This window comes from Leuciscus leuciscus, assembly GCF_965113295.1.
Source record: "Leuciscus leuciscus genome assembly, chromosome: 6".
In the NCBI taxonomy this organism is placed as follows: domain Eukaryota; kingdom Metazoa; phylum Chordata; class Actinopteri; order Cypriniformes; family Leuciscidae; genus Leuciscus; species Leuciscus leuciscus.
Genome location: NC_138730.1, coordinates 38,667,960 through 38,688,322, shown reverse-complemented (window position 1 = coordinate 38,688,322; position 20,363 = coordinate 38,667,960). Strand labels below are relative to the sequence as shown.

Genomic DNA, 20,363 nt, shown 5'->3' with positions numbered 1-20,363 from the left:
TAAATAAAAGCTTCATCTACATTTATACCATGCATTCAAGCTAAAAATGTTATCAGTATGTGTGTGATCGCTGTGAATGGAACCTATTGCTAGAGCCATGTTGAGCTACAGTATACACATAAAACTAAAGAGGGAAGCAAAATCTCTTTTTAGTTTTATGAAGGAATGACTCATTTTTTAAAGTCTTACCTGAATTGTCATTTTCAGGTTGTGACCTATAAGACGAAATTGTTTGAAATATAAATTCTTGCATAAAATCATGATAAATAAAACCTCAAACTTGCATTGTAATAAATACAAACCTAGACTGCTCTGGACTGCCTGGTCTTTGGATCAGGTTTTGTTTGGTTATGGGAGCCAGATTATTGGACTGGGATGGGTCAAAAGCTAAAAAAGAAAATATATGAAACTTAGCGTTAACCAAATACATAGCATGAACACCAAACTTTACACCCGATGAGAGGGACCTTACCTTTGGTATTGACTGTGCGGGGCTGAACAAAAGACGGTTTCACAACTTCACACCACCAGAATAGCTCTGCCATAAACACAAGGTAGTTACTCTGAAACAAATAAAAAGATTTAACATCTATTAATTAGGAGAAAAAGATACAGCTCAAAGAAAGAGGAGAACTGAAGATACCTACATGGATGAATTTTGGACAATCTCTTGAATCTTGCAAAAACAAAGAATTGAAGGATCTGATGTGTGTGTGAAGTGCTGCTCATATAATGTTGTTCTATAACCACAAGGTGCCACTGTTCTCCTTTAAATAGAGATTGAGTCTTTACAGACCTTTACTAACTTCATGACTAGTGTATTAAAAATGAAATTATAGCATACTGCTTACTATGGTGTATACAATATGTATTGTCTTCTGTTTCAAAAATGTAAAAACATTGTCCCATGATCTTTTTACTTTGCATACTGAGTTCAACAAATGGCATCCAGCTATTAATTCAGAAAAAAAGCTTGCTTTAATCCAGGTTTGTGTAAATGATGCATCAATCTAGAGGGTCATGTGATGATGTATTCATCTGACATCAACACATTCTGATGTGAAGGAAACAGAACTGTGCAAGTTTAAGCTATTGAAATACTATAATAACTGTGCAAAATGCACTTTAAATAGTGTATAGCCTATTAGAGTGTATTTATTGAAAGAAACAGCACAGCAGCCATGAGAAGAGTCTCCTTTCAGCGCAACAAGAGGAACAAAGCAACCGGGGCAGCCTGACACGAACAGAACAGACCCAGAACTCTCTGCAGATTTATTCAGTCCAGACACATTTATTTCTGCACAGTTAAGGGCTGTTAGCCTCGTGAAAAAGGCCTCATTTAGTGTAATCACAACATTTAAGGCCTAAATGACCAAATAAATCAGATGTACCTTTGTTTTACTGGAGAGTATGTGATTGGCTGAAACAGCCGACAAGCACTTTAACCGACCACAGACTCATCTGACATAACGGCAAATCCACGGCTGCCGGTTTGGAAAATGTAACACATTTTGCTCAAAACTTTGAACTGGCTGGTGTCATGATGGTGGCTATGTGAGGTAAAGGCTACACATGGAGTGTGTTTATCTAGACAAACTGCTTCACTAACATAACTGTCTGAGGCGATCCACATGGCAGCGCTCTCCCACTCACAAACTATGACTCAGTCATTCCAAACGGTCAGATTTAAAACGCGCACTGTCGTTTTTTCCCATCCTGCATCAGCCCTGCTGAAATCCCCTGTAATACTTCAGTGATCACTCATTCATGCTCTCAAACTAAAAAAGGATATTCAGTGGAAAATCACCACAGAAAGTGCCCAGATTCCGTATCCTAGAAACCATACAAAGTTTGCAACACTGAACCAAATGGGAAACACGCATCCTACTCATTGTTGAAACATCTGAGAAACTTCAGATACTAAATCATACCAGGAAAAACAAGCAATAAAATGTTCCACTGGTTAGTCAGCTAACATATTATTGTCTTCAGTAATATGGTGGTATAAAATCAGCACACAAAACTAAATTGTCATGCAACACACCATCATGGTCACCCAAAATTAAAACTGTCATCATTTACTTATCCTCATGTTGCTTCAAACCTGTATGACTTTCTTTCTTTTGTGGAATACAAAAGAAGATATTTTGAAGAATGTCGGAAACCAATACGTTTTGGTGACGACTGACTTCCAGTGGACAAAACAACAACAACAACAACAACAACAACACTGAGACATTTCTCAAAATATCTTTGTTTCACAGAAGAAAGAAAGTGTCATACAGGTTTGGAATGAAATAAGGATAAGTAAATGAAGACAACATTTTTGAGTGAACTATTCCTTTAAGAAAGCACAGATCTCCTCAATAAGCCACACAATTTGAGGTTCATGTCCGTAGAATAAACGTTGTACGCCAAGGAGTTTAAAATTTAGAGTTTGGGGTTTGTTCAAATCCATTGTTAACAGTAATAGTGATGTAACATTAAATATGTGCAAAAACAAATGCAAGAGATGTGAAAAAATCAGTACAGCATTACATCAAAACATGTCAAGATGATCTATCGATCTAAATAAATCCATTAATCAATCTTTCGGTAAAATGGTATCAGTAAAGAGAAGTGAAGTGAAGAAGTGCTGCATGTGGACGCCAGGCTTTACCTTGATGGTGCTGGAGGCGTACAGCATATCCTCCAGGGTGAAGTGACAGCAGTTGCTGAGGTTTTCCCTGCAGAACTCCTGGATCAGCTGGAGATTGTACAGACTGTCAGCCAATGACATTGTTTCTTTGATACAGATATCTGGATGGGGAGGGAAGAAACCACATAACAGCCAATGACATTATGAATTAATCTGAGGAGGCGGAGACAGAACACAAGTAGAAGCCAATGAAGTCTTTGAGGGCGGGAACAGAATGTGTGACGTAATGAACAGAATCCTCCGAGTCACGGGGTGGGGATGTGTTTATGTTTGAATAACTGCTCCTCTGTTCTCTCTCAAACTTTCATTCACGCACTCCTACTCGCTGTTTATTCCTTTCACTCAATTCTGTTTCCCCCCTCATATACCCTCATTCGAATAAAGAAATTAATTATTTTATTCAGCAAGGATGCTTTAAATCGATCAAAAGTGACAGTCAAGACATTTATAATATTACAAATGATTTCTAATTCAAATAAATGCTTTTCTTTTGAACTTTCTATTCATCAAAGAATCCTGAAAAAAATGCCTCAATGATGCTGAATTAAGAATAAATTACATTTTAAAATGTATATTTTTAATTGTAATAATATTTCACTATATAACAGTTTTTTACTGTATTTTTGATCAAATAAATGCAACCTTGGACATAAGAGACTTCTTTAAAAACATTTACAAAATCTAACCAACCCCAAACTTTTAAATGGTAGTGTAATATTGTAAAATCTCTCTCTCTCTCTCTCTCTCTCTCTCTCAGTTTTATCCGATCGTTCCCTCCCATTCCTTACAGTCTCTGTTAAGATCACATTACTCACATTTATAATCTAAAATAAAGTGTCATCAAGAGGCTTTTGTAGGACAAATTATTTTCTTGCAAACAGTTTAAAATCAGAGAAACCCTGCCATTTATTTGATATGCCATATATTTTACAACTTTTTAAAAAGAGACTGTGTCCTTCAGCTGACCCTGAATATTTGAATGTTGGTATGCTTCTGTCATGATAGTCTTCAGAGAGAGTTCAGTGGATAATGTAGTTTTCCTGATGCTGTTTGTGTGTGTACGTCTGTTATCTACAGGGCCAGACTAGGGCCAGAGTATTTTGTTGAGGGTTTATCTGTACAGGCCTCTGTTAGAGGGTATAACTACACATCTCAATGAAACAAAATGAAGACAGTAGGAATACACTCTTTCTGACTTAAATAGTGCAGTCTTTTAGGCCACTTCTCGATTCAAATGCACACGTGATCTTTTTCCTGAATGACAATGATTACTGTCTATTAAACCTTTGAAATTACAATCACACTGGATTATTTAAACCTGCTAAGCCAGAGAGAGCAGTGGTTATGTAATCTATATGTTTGAAACAGCTTCACAAACAGTGTTTTCAACTACACAGAATAGGCTATTGCTATTTCTGTTGCAAACATCAAATAATACTGAAAGTATTGGGATAAAAGTTTATAATCCAGATATAAACACTGAGGTTGCAGCAGCGATCAAATTGAGTAAATTACCTTTGAAACTTTATTATTCACACTTTTTTCCCTTCAAATTGACAAAACAGTACATTCTAAATATAGGTGTTTTATCAAACCCCCCTCCTCCAATACCCACCCATCAAACATGTCAGTCATAATTATAAGTAGACTAGATTGCTAGAGTAAATCCACAAAAAATTTAATAAAATAAAACTTAATAAATAAAATATATAATAATAATAAATAAGTCAGCAAAGTCAGTTAGACTAAGTTAGTCAGCAAATATGTTAATGGCACTCTTATATTGCGTCTCACCACCAGTTTATTATCCTGTACCCAAATGTATCCTTTCCCCAAATTCTGTAACCTGGTGGCCACCAACCTCTCATAATAATTTGTCTTCCAATCATAAAACTTATTTAAATCCATTCGGTCATCTCTACATCAGAGCTTAGAAAATATGGGTCTCCAAGGCCATAAATACTAGCCTGACTACGTCAGACTTCCTACTTCCGCTAATTTCATTTCGCTCCTGTAGTCAGTCTGAGATAGCAGCCTATCTTTCAGTTTTCCACCGGCCTGAAAACAGCCGGGCCAATCAACGAACAGAGGGCGGGCTGAGAGCCGTGACGTAGACGCTGATTGTACCGTGGATGCGTAGATTTACTTCACATAATCTGCAAAAGTCGTTCACAGCCATGTTCACTCCGGTATTTCGCTCGATGGTTTAGTTTTTGCATCATACATGCGTTTCCAGTGGAAGTTAGATGCGGCTGAGCATGCGCATAACACACGCCATAACCAAACGTTATGTTATTGGCTTACGGGTAACCAATGATTTTAAACTTCAGACAAGCGCCCAATAAATAAAACCAACCGCTCATGGTCGCAGAACCACTTAATGAGCCACGGTCAGTTTCCTGACATGTCATCATCGTATTTCAGGGCCTAATTCCGCTCTATCAATCTAAATCTAATGCAGCTCTCTAAATTTAAATAAAATATATAGTGTGATGAGGTTGAAACTTGCTAGGAGAAAAATATTCATATTTGTCAAATCACAAAGAAGAGTTTGCTGCAGCAGTACCTTCCAGTGGCACAGCATCAGGACAGTAGAAGTGCAGCAGTGCAGCCAGAGCGCAGCCGTCTGTGTTGTCCTTCAGGAGATTGTCCACCAGGGGGAAACAAAGAGCCGGACGTGCTTTAGAGTCTTCTCTCCTGTACCGCCCCTGTGGATTACACCAAAGACTATAGATAAGAGCTGCATCCCAATTCAAAGGCTGCATCCTTCGAAGGGCGCATTCAAAGGCCCATTGCGTCACCGCAACACGACAAAGGCTGTCCCAATTCGAAGGCTCCTTTATATATAATATAGAAGATTTTTTTGTTAATATTTCTTCATTACCTAGAGATATTATTATACAACATTCAAAAAGTAGTCAAAACTCAGAACATCTAACAGAACATAAGTTGTTTATTTTTACATGTGCTTATTTTTTATCATCGTGCTCATCTTTATAACAGAAGATACAATACAACAATCTTCAAGATAAAGTAAATCTTCAAATGTGTAACAGATTGTCACCTTAAACTGACATTTGTGTGGTGGAACAAGCAATGCTATATAGAAATACAGTATATAGTTAGCATCTTAATTTAATCTTTGTTTTATTATTTTATTAGTTCATTAACTAATTGTAAACTCAACTAATTTAATGTAAAGAGCTGGATACTAATTAGCCTACTAATTGAATAATGGCAACTATAGTAAATGTATTGATTAGAGTTGACATAAGATTTTTCTACTCAACTAGAAGTCATTCATTTAAGCAATTAGTCGAATAATCGCACATTTATATTAATTTCTGCTTAAATACTGAGTGCATGGAGGAATATAGCCTATTCCACGCTCAAGCGCATGCATAAATCTTGCCGCAAAAGCAGGCTAATGATAATAAATATGTCTTAAAAAATAACTAGGCATTTTAATTGTTTATTAATAAACTGTTTTCTAAATCAGTGTCGGCTGCAAACATATCTCCATACATCTCTGCTGTTAAGTGGATGTGCCTTTAGAAAGAAATGCAACTTTCATACAGATTACATAATCAGATGATATTTGCTTTCGATTCAAATTTTTTCGTTAAAAAGTGGACATTTCAAGCTTGTAAACATGATACAGAAAAATGTGAAAACTGTAAGCAAGATGTATCAACTGTAGAGCATGTTATAATGATATGTCCAAAGTATAATAAAGGTTTGATTTACAACTTTAAAATAATTAAGATGAATTTTGAGTTTTACAAACTCAAAATGAATTTTCACATACATTTTACAAAGGAATTCATGTGATGAATGTTTTAATTCCTTAATGCAATAAATGAAAAGAGACAAAATAAAATAATAGGTATTCAGGAGATAATATAATTATGGTTGTACCTAAAAGTAGCATACCAACGATCATAAAAAGAAAAATTAGGCCTTGCTGGACAGGTTCTCAAACTGAAAACAAGAAGTAAATTTCAATCAGAAGTGAGCATTCATATGCCCTACTCACTACCAAGGGCAGAGCCCTTGAAGTGGGGACTTTGGAGGGAGCAGGGCACATACAGTATGTGTCATAATGAAGCCGTTTGGAACGAACTTGGGAGCAATGAAAGCCTAATTTTCCTTTTTCACATGGCAGCCGGAGAATACAAACCAACCATGGTACATTTGAGCGTAATATCAATGAGTCAGCGGTCTGAGGGCTGTATAAGTTACAAACAAGTAACACCTTATTTCATTTGTAGATTATATAACAACAACTTGGAAAACAGACAAAACAGAAAAGGAGAGAAAAATTATATATCTGATTATTAGTCATTGATTGTTTAAAAAAAAAAAAATTTATTTTTATTCTTGTCATCTTCATTTGGTAAATATCTTACGGTATAAAAAAGAACTCTTATAATCTGTCATGCAGGCTATTAATAGCACAGCAAGTGAGAGAGAAAACTAATATATTTGATTCATTCAGGAAAGAGTAAATGCCACATTGCTTTTACTGAACTATGAAACAAATAACCCAGAAGAAGACTATAAAACAGACTATGAGTGGAAAAAAATTAAAACAATAGTTATAGATATTTTCAGTTTATACCAATTGTAATCATAAAGGACCAAATTAAACAAATTAAACATATAATAAAAATAATAACAATACATGTGATAACAATTATAACAATAACAATTACTGGTTTAAAATTACAGAATAAGTTGTCTAATGAAACAACCACTTTTATCTTATTACCACTTATTCTATCTTTAACTTGGCATTAGTTTACATTTCATTAAATCCATGATTAATACATTCAATGGCAGCTCACATGCTTAGAAAAAACATCCAATTCCCCGTATGCGCGTGACGCGTCATATTGATACATATTGATTAATATTCAAGTACGTCATCGCGTTAGCTACACGATGCAGCAAGGAGGAGGAGGACAGACTGAAGATTTCGGGTGAAGGGAAGTCTGCCTGGAGTAGAGATCACCGGACCACAGCAAAAAGTTTGCTTTTCTATGGCGTGAAACTCGATCTCCTACAACTTTTTATTATCTTCTTCGACATTAGACGTTTTCTGCAGGGGAATTCAAATGTTTGTTGCTGCGTCACTGCGTGAAATCGTGAGTAACGCTTCTCTGAATCAACTTGGTGCTGCCGAACGGATGGGTCAATATAAGAGCCCCAACGAGTGACCAATTCCTGGGTATTCAATGGGCTATTTTGTGACAGTTTAAATCGTGATGATTAAAAATGATGATTAAAACCGCAAAATGGCCTTAAACAATTACTAAATAAACTACAAAATATTACGTTAATACATTAATTTCATGCACGGGTTGATTCTAACGGCGCTGCACGAGCTCGCGGCGCCATCTGCGGGACACTCTTAGCATGTTAGCCAGGGTTCAAAGAGCCAAATGCGAGTAAAATTCGGCGTTGAAACAGTACTTTTTTTTAAATGAATTTTGACAATGCACGGTTATGAGAATGTGAGATGGCTTAGTGATCACCAACGGTTGTGATGTTAATTATATAAATACGTGCTGCATGTTTCGGAGTAGGCCTACTGTAACTATGGCATAGTATTACATTATTTTTAGCATTAAATACTGGTTGTAACTTACTAGTCATAATTACAATTCCAGATTTTTTAATTCCAATTTTGAATCGTCATAATTTACATTCGAGATATCTACAATGTTATTTTGACTATTTGTCCATTGACTTCCATTGGAAAATATTTCCGGATATATTCAAATGAGTTTTTGACTAGTAGAAATTGTAATTAAAGATAGGCTATCTATCAATAATGGATTTTGTACTAGGCATCAGAGATATCTCGAATTACAATTTTACTAGTGATAATTTAAATTAGAGATAACTAACTGAATTATTACTAGTAAAAATTTAAATTCAATTATCCTAACTGTTTTTTAACTAGTCATAATCAAATGAAAGATATCTTTAATTCATTAGCCTATTTTTTTCAAAGATATCCAAAATACATTTGTAGATATCTGCATAGTAATTTATTACTAGTCAAATTACAATTGTAGATATCTTGACAGATTGAGATATTATGGATATCTCAATCTGATTTTTGACTAGGAAGACCTTTCTTTGGAGATATCTGCATTTAACGTTGTGACTATGAAGAATTTCAATGTAAATATCTGGAATTAACAATCTGACTAGTCAAAATTCCTTTATAGATATCTTAAAACATGCATGCAAATACACCTTTGCTAAACTTTAATAATATATTTAACTGGGCTTTTTTACTTTATTTGATTGTGATTGTCTTATTTGCATTATTTTGGTCTATGATTATAATTAACTAGAGATATAATTTCTGGGATTTATTTATATAATACTCTCTTGTGTTTAACTTTTCTAATAGAGACCATGGGTGAAAATTCAGCATAACTAAAGCTGGGAAAACCAGGTTGCTGTATGGCTTACAATGTTTCCAAAATAACTTCCTATTTATATCTTCCTATTTCTTGAAATATCTTTCTATGAATTTATATATTTGTCAAAAATATTTTAATAAATCTGAGATACAGAGTACATTAAATATTAAAGGGATAGTTCACCCAAAAATGAAAATTCTGTCATCATTTACTCAACCTCAAGTTGTTTCAAACCTGTATGAATTTCTTTCTTCTGCTGAACACAAAAGAAGATATTTTGAAAAATGTCGGTAACCAAACAGTTGATGGACCCCATTGACTTCCATAGTTTTTTTTTCCTACTATGGAAGTCATCAACTGTTTGGTTACCGACATTTTTCAAAATATGACTCCGTAAATTACTTTACATTGTATTACTCTTATTTAATGACATTAATTCTTCATTACTGTAGACTGTTTTCAATAGCATCCAAACATTAGGAAAGAAGAATTATTTCATGGTCAAACATTTTTATAAATATTTCCTCACCTTTTGAATCGTGCAGGGTTCTCCTATATCGTGACCTCCCTGTTCTTGTGCCAAAAGGTCTCTGAGATGTTCATTGACCTGCATTGAAAAATTAACACATACTGTAGCCTACATATGGACAAGCACAAATAAACAGATTCATACACAAGATTTTTCTGTGCATTTTGTATTTACATCATATATATTAGACATAAACTGTCAATTCATATCAAGTCAAATTTTAAAGGTTTAACAGGCTTTTAAAGGTTAAACAGTTAAAGATCAGCTTTAAAGACACCTGGGCAGGGAATAATTTATGGAAACAAAGAACAGATGTGTGCAATTATGAATTACTTGTAGTGTAGTAGTGTTATGGACCTCTGGAACAGTGAATTACTGTGTGTAGATTTAACTCAAATATGTCATTCTCTTTACTTGTCTTGTCAGGTGGATGCTTGGTAACATATGATGAAAAAAAAAACAGGATGGACAGAGAGTGTTTTCATACTTCATAAGAGGTAAGCTAAACAACATAACATACTATGATCTCTATTTCTTTTTATGATTTCTAATTTGATATTCTACTTGCAACAAAAGGACACTTTGAAAATGTTAGTTTGCAGCATGATAGTAAACATCATAAGCACATTTCTTATGTCAGTCATCACAAAATAAATGGGCAAAATAATGGATAAATGTTTAAGTGTTAAAAGATGTCCCAGATTCAGAAATATATCACTGTAGGATGGATTGGTCTATGCTTTTGACTGTTGTATATTGTGCAGAAGTTAGACGGAAATATTTCTTTATTAATTCGTTTATTATTTGTTTTAGTATGGCTACAATGAGTCAACAGACAGAACTTCCTCTCCGAGTCGAGGATTGGACGAGAGAGCAAGTTTATTACTGGGTGACTGAGGTGATTAAAGTGGATAAAAAATATGCAGACAAACTGTATGAGGGAGAAGTATCAGGGGAAGAACTAGTCTGTTACCAGCTCAAACATCTGCTGGATCTTGGTATTAAGCATGGTCCTGCTGTTAAGATTATCACCTGCTTAGAAAAGGTAAAAATGAAAGAACAAGAATCTTATTCTTCTGACCATTCCCACACATGGCACACAGAGGCCAGGCTAGACACAACAGTGGAAAACAAAGACAGAGCTTCAACAGATCAAACTAAAAATGCTAAGGAATCTAAGCAATCTAAGAGAAAACTGAAAACTGAATTTAAAAGGACTAATTCCATGGACAGAATGAAGTTTGGAAAAGATTCAACGGATAAAATCTCTCAAAGCAGCAATCCAAAAGAAGACTCACAACCAAATGAACCTTCAAGGGCGCCCCCTTCACAAAATAGAAATATTCCAATTTCAGGAATTTCTATTTGTACATCTTCCAGAGAAACTGAATCAACAGAGTCAACTGACCCTAAAACATCAGACATTAATGCTGGTGAAGTAGCTGAAAAGGAAAAGCACATAAAGCAGTCTGGATCCGTAAAACACTCATGTAGTCTCCATCCATTTGATCAGGATTCTGCTTCTCATCGATATATTCAAAACTACACTTTACCACCAGAGACGGGACCAGGTAATCTGACTGATCCAGTTCATGAGTATAAGTTCTTGGGTAGAACAGATGAAATGAATGTGATAAAGAAGAAGTTCAATAAAGAGGTGTTCCGGTTTACTGCTGGTTGTATGAACAGCCGTACAAATGGAACCATCCACTTTGGTGTAGCAGACTCCAAAGACTCTCAATACACTCATGCTGAGATCATTGGGGTCAGTGTTGACCAGAAGGACACTATCATTGATCATTTTAATCAGGGCATTAAATCATACTTTGAAGAGCACACAGATGAAGCAAAGGCATGCATCAGGCAGCCACGCTTTGTAGAAGTGCTCTGCCTTGACAGCACCCTATCTGGCAAATATGTCATAGAGGTGGATGTTGTTCCATCCCACAGCATAGTTCAGGGTAAGCTGTTTTATACCCAGACTCTGGATGAGGACAATCAATGGAAGAAGAACAAAGGAAAATCACTTTTCATCAGAGATGGAGCTGCAACCCGAGATATCTATAAAATTAGTAATCCAAAAGATTTGCATGATGAACTGACCCGAATAAATGACCAAATAAATGTTATGGACGACAGGAGGAAGGAGGCAGAAAAGAGGCCTGAAAGCAAAAGAACATCAAACCAAGGGGAAAAGCTGAAGAATCTGATGACATGTGGAGGAAGCAGACTGGATCATTATGATTACTTCATCATTGTAACAAACAAAAGCCACCCTGAACAACTCCAGCATCTTCAGTTCATGACTACACTGAAACTGTTCTGTGTGTTGGACTTTGATCCAAACTCTGTAGTAAATGGGTCCTGCCACAGATACAGAGAAGTTCGAATTGCAAATCTTCACAACCCAAGCCAGTTCCATGGGGACCCAGGAACAATTGTGAAAAATCTCAATCTGTACAAACAAACTAGTTGGGTATTTTGTAATGGCAGAGAAGACCTGAACACTGAACCTGACCGACCACTCCGACCAAGCGAATGGTTAAAATATAGAGCAAGAGAAGTACAGGATATGATCTCGTTCATCTGCAACCCAGACATTCTTCCAGAAGGACGATTCTTAGTCATATTCCTCCTACTCTCCACTGTTGAGGCCATGAATGACCCAATTTTTGACACTTTCATGTCATTTTATAAAAACCTTGTGGGTACAGAGAACACATTAAGTATTTGCACTTCAGATGCATCTTTTCAAAAATGGAGGGATTTCATTCAAGCCAGATGTGAACATGACATCAGTCAGCAGAGTGTATATGACCTGGAGCTCAGTGAAATCAATGGGACAATACTGAAACTGGGCCAGAACAAGCAAAATGCTCAGAGACTTCTTCCATCTGCTGAGGGAAGTTCGGTGATTCTCCAAAATAAAGATGCAGACCTGATGACGTCACTTGATATACTGTGTGAAAATGAATGTGAAAATGAATATGATGAGAGCTCTGCAGAATTTGAAGAGTTCAAAATTAAAACTGAATCTGAGTTCTATAGAGGAGGCAAAGTGAAATGGTGGAACTTCTATTTCTCAGAGCAACCTGCTGCAAAGCCATTCATAAAACGTGACAAACATTCAAAACTAGAGAACAGTATCAGATCTCAGACCAAAAATCCCAAAAGTACTTGTGTCATGCTGAATCTGTTTCATCACCCAGGGTGTGGCGGCACCACCATGGCCATGCATGTGATGTGGAATCTGCGAAAAGTTTTCAGATGTGCAGTGCTAAAAGACAACATCGTTTCAAAGGAAGAAGTAGCCCAACATGTTGCTCATCTGATAAAGTGTGGAAAAAGTGAGCATTCATTAAAAACACCAGTCCTGCTACTAGTCGAAGACTCAGAAGAAACAGAAAACACACTCGAACTCCAGCATTCCTTGAGAAAATTAACAAGAGAAACGGGGGCATTCATCATCATCTTAAACTGCATACGTACAAAAACTCCAAAAGACAGACACAAGAAAAGTGTTGTTGAGAGTGAGTTCATTACAGCAGAACTGTCTGACAAGGAAAAACGTGCTTTTGAAATGAAGCTTAATGAACTTCAAGAAGTAAAGTCTTTCACAACTGAGAACTTCTACAGTTTTATGATCATGAAAACTAATTTCGACCCTGTGTATGTTGAAAATGTTGCAACTAACATACTAAAAGATTTCAGAGTTGAAAGCAAACAAGCACGGCTTTTCTGCATACTGGCTTTGCTGAATTCATATGTGGCTGAACCAGTCGTCTCAAGATCTTTATGTGAAGATTTTCTGGGCATCAAAAATGCATTTTGGGGAAGAGAATCTGTGTTGGAGAAAATGGAGCCTTATTCATGTTTGCTGATTGAATTTGAAACAGAAGTATATGGGGGATTCAAAGCAATTCGCTTTGTTCATCAGCATCTTGCCACAGAATGTGTCAAACAACTAGAGGAGAACCATAACTGCTCCAGAGCAGACATAGTCCTTGACATGTTGCATTGCGATGCCTTTTTCAAAACTTTTGCAGTGAAGGACATTCTTGTTCAATCAATGAAAAGCATGCTGATCACTCGTCAACGCAAGACAGAAGGCGATGAGAAGGACACTCTGTTTTCACCACTGATAGAAGACATAAACTCAGGAGAAGGTGGTCTTAATAAAACACAAGACATTTTTATTGCAGCTTCAGGAAGGTTTGATAAAGATTTCACAATTCCCCAAGCTCTAGCAAGACACTTGTACCTGAAAGAGAAGAACTTTGTTGAAGCTAAAAAATGGGCAGACAGTGCGAGAGACATCAAAGAAAATTCCTACACCGTAGATACAGTTGGACAAGTTGCAAAAAGTGAATTAAAACACACACTTGAGTGTAAAAAGCAAGAAAAGAAACCATGCACAGCTGAAGACTTGAGGAAATATCTAGAGTTAGCAAGCACAGCAACCAAAGCTTTCAGAAGAGCTCAAACCTTAGCAAAGACAGATGAAAATGAACAGGAACTTCACAGAAGGTTAAGCCCATATAATATATCTGGCTACATGGGTGAAATTGACACAGCCATGACTGTTTTTGACATAATCAGAAAACTGCCATTGTTTGAGCATGGTGATCCAATGAAAGATCATTACATAAAGAGCTTTCTCAGAGGAAATCTTCCCTGCTCAAACATCCCAGATTTGAAAAACAAATCCAATCTTGAATTTGTTGCTGTTCTTCATGCCTATGAATATTTCCTTACATCTTTAAAATCACAGGTGAAAGAGGCATTTGACTTTCTTGAAATTTACTTTACTTACTTGAAAGAAAAAGGATCTGATGGCATGAAAGAAGCAAAGATTCGCAAGAGGATCTCAGAACACTATCAACACTACATCTCATTATTTTGCACCTCTGTAGAGGACAAACAAAAAGAGAAAAAGCAGAAACCAACATTGAGTTTGAACATGGAGATTGAAGAGTGCCGAATGTTCCTAGAGAAATACAGGGCAGATACATTTCCAGGCCTTCTCCAATTTTTGGAGCACAATAAAGATACGGTACAAACGATTGCTGAAAAATACTCATTCATATATGAGAATTCTCCCATCAAAAGTACCAAGGACAAAACAAATCATCTGCTTGCACATATAATACTTAAGTTGATTTGGCCAAAATCAAAGTTATCAAAATCTACCGAGGACCTCAATGAGCTTTTAAATGACATTCTGCAAGATGTTGGTACACAGCACCCATACCCAGAGCCTTTCTATCTTGCCATACTGTTGCTCTGGCCAGGAAAACATGTCACCAGTACTGGCATTAAGATGTACGTTGATAAAATCAGAAGCTCAGCAAGAAAGAATCTCTCTTATATGTACAGAACAAGGTCAACCATTGCACACTTCTACTTGGGAAAATCTGATGGAATACAGAGGCTGGTGACGAAAGTTTCCCTAGACCGATCTGAGACTGTCAGTAGTGTGAAGAATCGCAACATTCTCTGGCAAACAGGAGAAATGTTTAAGGAAATCCCAATAAACAGCAAGCTCCTCAGAGTAAGTGGCACTATTGAGCAAGGTGAGGTCTTCACAGAGTATGGAAATCTTAAGATCCCATTGCGTCCTGCATTTCTGGGTGGAGTGAGAAGCGGCTACAGCACTGAGAAAGTGTCCTTCTACATTGGCTTTGCCATGGATGGACCACTTGCTTATGATATTCAGTACGAAGATGACAGTTAAGCCTGGTTCACACGGGACGATTTTAAAATTGTCGGCCGATTTTCCAAACCTGAGAGACCCCACACACGCCGATAAAAAAATCACGGGTCTAACAGTTTTGGTCGTACAGTGTGTGGTGCGCAGCCACACGGCAAAATCAACACATCACACACGAACCGATTTGACTCCCGAGCATTCCCAGGTCAGACGGGAAATCTCGCAAAATCCCTTGAGATCAAACGTGACTTCTTCAGAGTAAACAACCATGGCGGACGAAGAGGATGCAGTGGCGATAGTTTGTTTTTAAAAAACGTTATCAAAAGAAAAGGCGATGGTTTCATTTAGTTTCCCGGTGCTTCCTCGCCGCCTCGTCACCTCGCTTTCTGATTGGCTACACGCCACAGTCCACAGGCTGCTTGCTCGCTTGTCCCCAGGGGACACCACACACAAGGAGAAATCGGGCCAAAAAAATCCAACATGTTGGATATCCCCGATTTGAGATCGGAGCGGTCCCGATGTCCTTCCGAGCAGACGAGAGCAGTCTTAACACACCACACACGGCAGGAATATCTGATCAGATTATTTTACGATAATCGGAGCATCCTTAAGATTGTCGGAAGGGGTGAATCGGGGCTAAAATCGGCCTAATTATCCTGCCGTGTGAACCAGGCTTTAGATAATGTATGACAACTGTATGTCTATTTCTAGTTATTTAGATCTTGATCTAAAAACCATCAGATTTAATCTGTACTTTGCTTACCACATTATAATAAAAAAATGTGAATAGGATTTTTGCATACCCAATGAGAAAATCAAAATGTTAATGTAGAATTTAAAATGATCTCAAATAAACATGTATGCTGATTTGAGCTGCTGATATTGAGTATGTATCTGGCTAAAATTCTGGTCTAAGGTCCACAACACAAGAAGGTTCCATGACATAAGCTCTTTGCCTGTCTGCTATTGTACATATAATGTACAAAGTAATGCGATTAAGACAATCTGCAATTCACAAAAAGTCACATATAAGGCAATATATTTACAAATTGATATGTGAGCTGCAGGGATCTCACCTTGTTGATCCATGTTGTCACTGCCTCTTCAGCATCATAAGGGAAGTCTTCCTCAGGAAGGAAAGGAGTAAACTTCTGTATGCAGGTCAGCACTCTTTCCACACTGACCATTTCAACTGTGTACGCCATCATTAAAGTGTCAATCATCGCCAGATGAGAACTCTGAAATGACAAGAGGAAAAACAGAAAGCACAAAACATAAGCACTCTGTTTCTTTCTATTAAACACAAATGAACACAAATTTGTCTAAAAGTTATGTACTAGGTAAGTTGTCGTTTTTTACATATCTTAGCACAGGGGTTTTCAATCAAATATGATCATCCTCCGTGATAAAAAAAAAAGGCCTATTTCTTTTATAAACACCCAATTTCTACTCTGAAAAAAATATTATTAAATCTAACAGTTTTTATTTTAATCACATTTTTATCCACATTTTAATATTCATTTTAATTAAATTTATTATTTTTTAATCACATTTTTATCCACATTTTAATATTCATTTTTAATGAAATGTATTATTTTTTTATATTTTTTAATCATTATTTTATTTTTTACAGTTTTATAGTTTTTCTCTAGACTTTCCAATGACCCCATGTGGCGTGCCATTTCTCCGACTACTGTTAAACAAAACATGGTAATTTCCAGTCTGCTAAGTCAGTTTCTCACCTCTAGAGGGTGCTATTGAAATTGTGTTGATCAGAAATTGAGGAGTGACTACATTTAAAGAACCCCTGAAATGGATGACAAGTGCAGTTTACTTTTCAGCATTGGTGTATTTCCTTATTAAACATGAAGTTTGGGCGAGAAATACTGAAGGGCTAGTAGCCTTTAGTTTATGTCACAGCCATTAACAATGATTTGCTACTTGCTATTGCTAGTCAGAATATATGTTAAAGAATGTAAAACTACTATAAACAAATAATTATGTATTTTAAAAATGATTTGAGTAAATCTAGCAGGAGTCAAATGACTCAATGTCATTTAACTCTATAAACTGCATCTATAGAGCCTTAAATAGCCCTAAAATTAAAGGAAAAGACAGGATTTATTTCGAGTACTTTCAGTCATTTGAAAGCATTTATAATAAAGTTTTGCCAAATTCCAAATCTTAAATTCAGATAAATGAGATTCCATGAAATCCCCTGAAATTAGAAATACTGTGCAAAAGGCAATGACACAATCAGAGTCCAGCCCTGAAATCAACTTAACCTTTTACCTTAACCCGATATTTCCATAAGACATTTTCCAGTATTTCTGGAAACAATATACCAATACTGTTCAGCATGATAAAAAAAAAAAAATATATTTTTATTACAAATTTGCTAATACTTGTTTAAATACACTAAAGCTACTTTAAAAGCTATGAATGGAAAAGCGAAAATGAAACAGCAACTTCTGGTCTCTGGGGCCCTCATGTTTTATATTAGTAAATGGGGTTAAGGAGAGTACAATATGGAGTTCTGGTCTCTGGGCCCCTCATGTGGAAGTGGTGTCCTGGAGGAATGCCTGACCAAAACTCCATATTGTACTCTCCTTAACCCCATTTACCAATATAAAACTCTTAATTACTATAGCAGACCTATCTTCAGACAGTGCAGTCACTGGGCAAATCCCACGTGATTGTGCTTTGCCATTTGAAATTATGTTTTTCCTATTATGTGTTATCCTTGATACAACATCATGCAAAGTGACAAAAAATACAAGTCAGGGTTCCCACACCTTGGTTAAAGGTATAGTGGAGGATTTTCCCGAATTTTAGAAAAGAACCGCCCTCTCCACTTTTTGAAAAAATGCACATGCGCAACACTCTACCTGCTCCGGAGAGGGGACGCCTATTAAACGTGTGCACGAGAGAGCATGCACGAGCCTAGTCTGCGCGATGCGTGACTTGTGCCACGGCTAGCATCACTAATCATAGCTTACATTAACTTTTACTAGCAGTGATTTTCAATGGATTTCTCCAAATAGCATGCCAAACTTTACCTGTCGAGTAGAAACTTCGCGACTGAGGCATCAGTGGGAAGCCCAACCTGTGCTTTTAGCGCACGCCAACGTGTGAAATATTCTCCCAAAAACACTCTGGTCTTGTTTCTTTCTTCAGAGGCCTTTCTCTTCTTGTCATACAATTCGTAGACACTTTTTCTCTTGCGACCCTCAGACATTTAGAAAAAACCCGGTGAGAACGGCGAGCTTCAATGAATGGCTGAAACCGTAGCTCACCACACATATACACCTGAAAGTGCGCATGCGCAGAAAGCGAAAACTACCTAGGGACGAGCACATACGACGGCCTTACGTAAACATATCACCAGAATGATTAACAATTAGGAGGACCAATAGTCTTGATGATCCACCCGGAAAAAGAAAATCCTCCACTATACCTTTAACTTCAAATTTAAGGACCTTTCAAGAACTTTCCAGGTCCAATACCCTCAAATTCAAGGACTTAATGTGGGGACACATTTGTTGTGTCCAACAACAAACATTGAGGTACCATCGTAGTAGTTTCGTGTGCGCGTGATCATCATTGCAACGTACAACACAAAGTACCTCACGCGGGAAACACTCATCATAACGCGCAAATGCGCATAACTAACGTAAATCAAGCAAGCTAGCATGCATAGGCCACGAAGTGTTGGCGAAATAACACATTAGTGGACCGGAGGGAATAATATGGAATTTTTTTTCCAGAAAAATTCTTGCACAAAATAAATTCAATTACTTTCAAGGACCTGTATCTATGTAGGTTTATTTTCAAAAACTTTCCAGGGCCTTGAATTATTTTTATTTTTTTATTTTTTTCAGATTCACAAACGTTTTTCAAAAGGATTTCAAGGACCCGTGGGAACCCTGACAATTATATGTGTAGGCTATGTCTGGCATAAAATCTCTTTGACCAGCTTTAAAGAAAGTGTAACTTTCTGATTAAAATTATAAAAAGGACAAGTTACTTAACCAAACAAATCTTCAAGCAACTAAAATAAAGAAATAACAGTTAAATCCATGGGGATCAGAAACCCTAGGCTTTTCACCATCCCTAAATAAAGAAAAGATTTAGATTAAAATGCAAACATGCCTTAAAAATCAATTTCAAAAGAAACATGCTATCAAGGGTGTGCTCATATTTTGCCAGTAAGAGACAGATTGCTTGATAAAAACGAATTCAATATGCAAATGTTAAGCTCTTCTAATGAATACTAAAAGATGAGAGAAGCGTTTTAAGTTTTTACTCTTCTTATTTTAAGTCTGAGAAGCTTAGCAAGCATTTATCGTAAGCATCCAAAAATCTCTCTGGATTCCACCCAAACATTCTGATTTGGTGTGTGCTGCCACACACAACTGACGCTGTCATGACAGGCCATGCAACTTGTGTATATGTTGACAATCTGCATGATTCAGATAGTGATGTAGGAAACACTCAAACCAAAATAAAAGTTTTAATTTACCCGAAAACCGAAACAAAAAATACACATTAAAATAAATTTGATTGTTAAATAATCAAAACACTCATTTAAGTTGTATAGTAACCATGTATATTGGTTAGATGCCATCTTGAATGTAATGTGGATGAAAACGAGGCTGTGAGGGACAGACTTAACAGTCTTTACAATGGCAAAGCACAACTCACAACTTGTGCTCAGGAGTTTTCGTCTACCACTTTTTTTTTTGACCAAAAGACATTTGGTCAGCTGAACAATGTGTGTTGTTAAACAACAGTACAATCCATTGAACGCACTGTATTTCTATCCCTCATAGTCATAGCCTCATATTCATTCCTGTCAAAACTAAATTGAGGTCTATGGACACTGGATTGCTTTCTTGGGGTAAATGTAACGTTTCTTGCTGTTTTAAAGACGTCTTTCTGCAGTTGAAACACTTATTGAGTGTTAACATTTATTACACGGTTCAC

General features: G+C 36.5%; 2 protein-coding genes across 3 annotated transcripts in view; one reads left to right on the top strand and one right to left on the bottom strand.

Annotated features, from left to right (window-relative positions):
• Positions 1-20,363, bottom strand: part of camsap2b (calmodulin regulated spectrin-associated protein family, member 2b) — a 48,090-nt gene that overhangs the window by 10,550 nt on the left and 17,177 nt on the right. For both annotated transcript variants that reach the window (XM_082173440.1, XM_082173439.1), the window contains exons 3-9: positions 16,454-16,615; positions 9,668-9,745; positions 5,265-5,406; positions 2,660-2,799; positions 473-563; positions 303-387; positions 190-215 (exon numbers count right to left, since the gene is read on the bottom strand). In XM_082173440.1, the coding sequence (XP_082029566.1) occupies positions 190-215; positions 303-387; positions 473-563; positions 2,660-2,799; positions 5,265-5,406; positions 9,668-9,745; positions 16,454-16,615 (724 nt within the window). The remainder of the gene's footprint in view (positions 1-189; positions 216-302; positions 388-472; positions 564-2,659; positions 2,800-5,264; positions 5,407-9,667; positions 9,746-16,453; positions 16,616-20,363) is intronic.
• LOC309501377 (sterile alpha motif domain-containing protein 9) lies at positions 7,741-15,416 on the top strand. Its single transcript, XM_082173429.1, has 3 exons — positions 7,741-7,845; positions 10,094-10,164; positions 10,481-15,416. Exons 2-3 carry the CDS (start codon positions 10,112-10,114, stop codon positions 15,399-15,401), a joined length of 4,974 nt encoding a protein of 1,657 aa, XP_082029555.1. The 5' UTR covers positions 7,741-7,845; positions 10,094-10,111; the 3' UTR covers positions 15,402-15,416.

Coding starts and splice junctions, on each gene's coding strand:
- LOC309501377 (XM_082173429.1), top strand. CDS start 10,112: ATGATGAAAAAAAAAACAGGATGGACAGAGAGTGTTTTCATACTTCAT. Junction 10,165..10,480: donor GTTTTCATACTTCATAAGAG/GTAAGCTAAACA, acceptor TATTTGTTTTAG/TATGGCTACAATGAGTCAAC.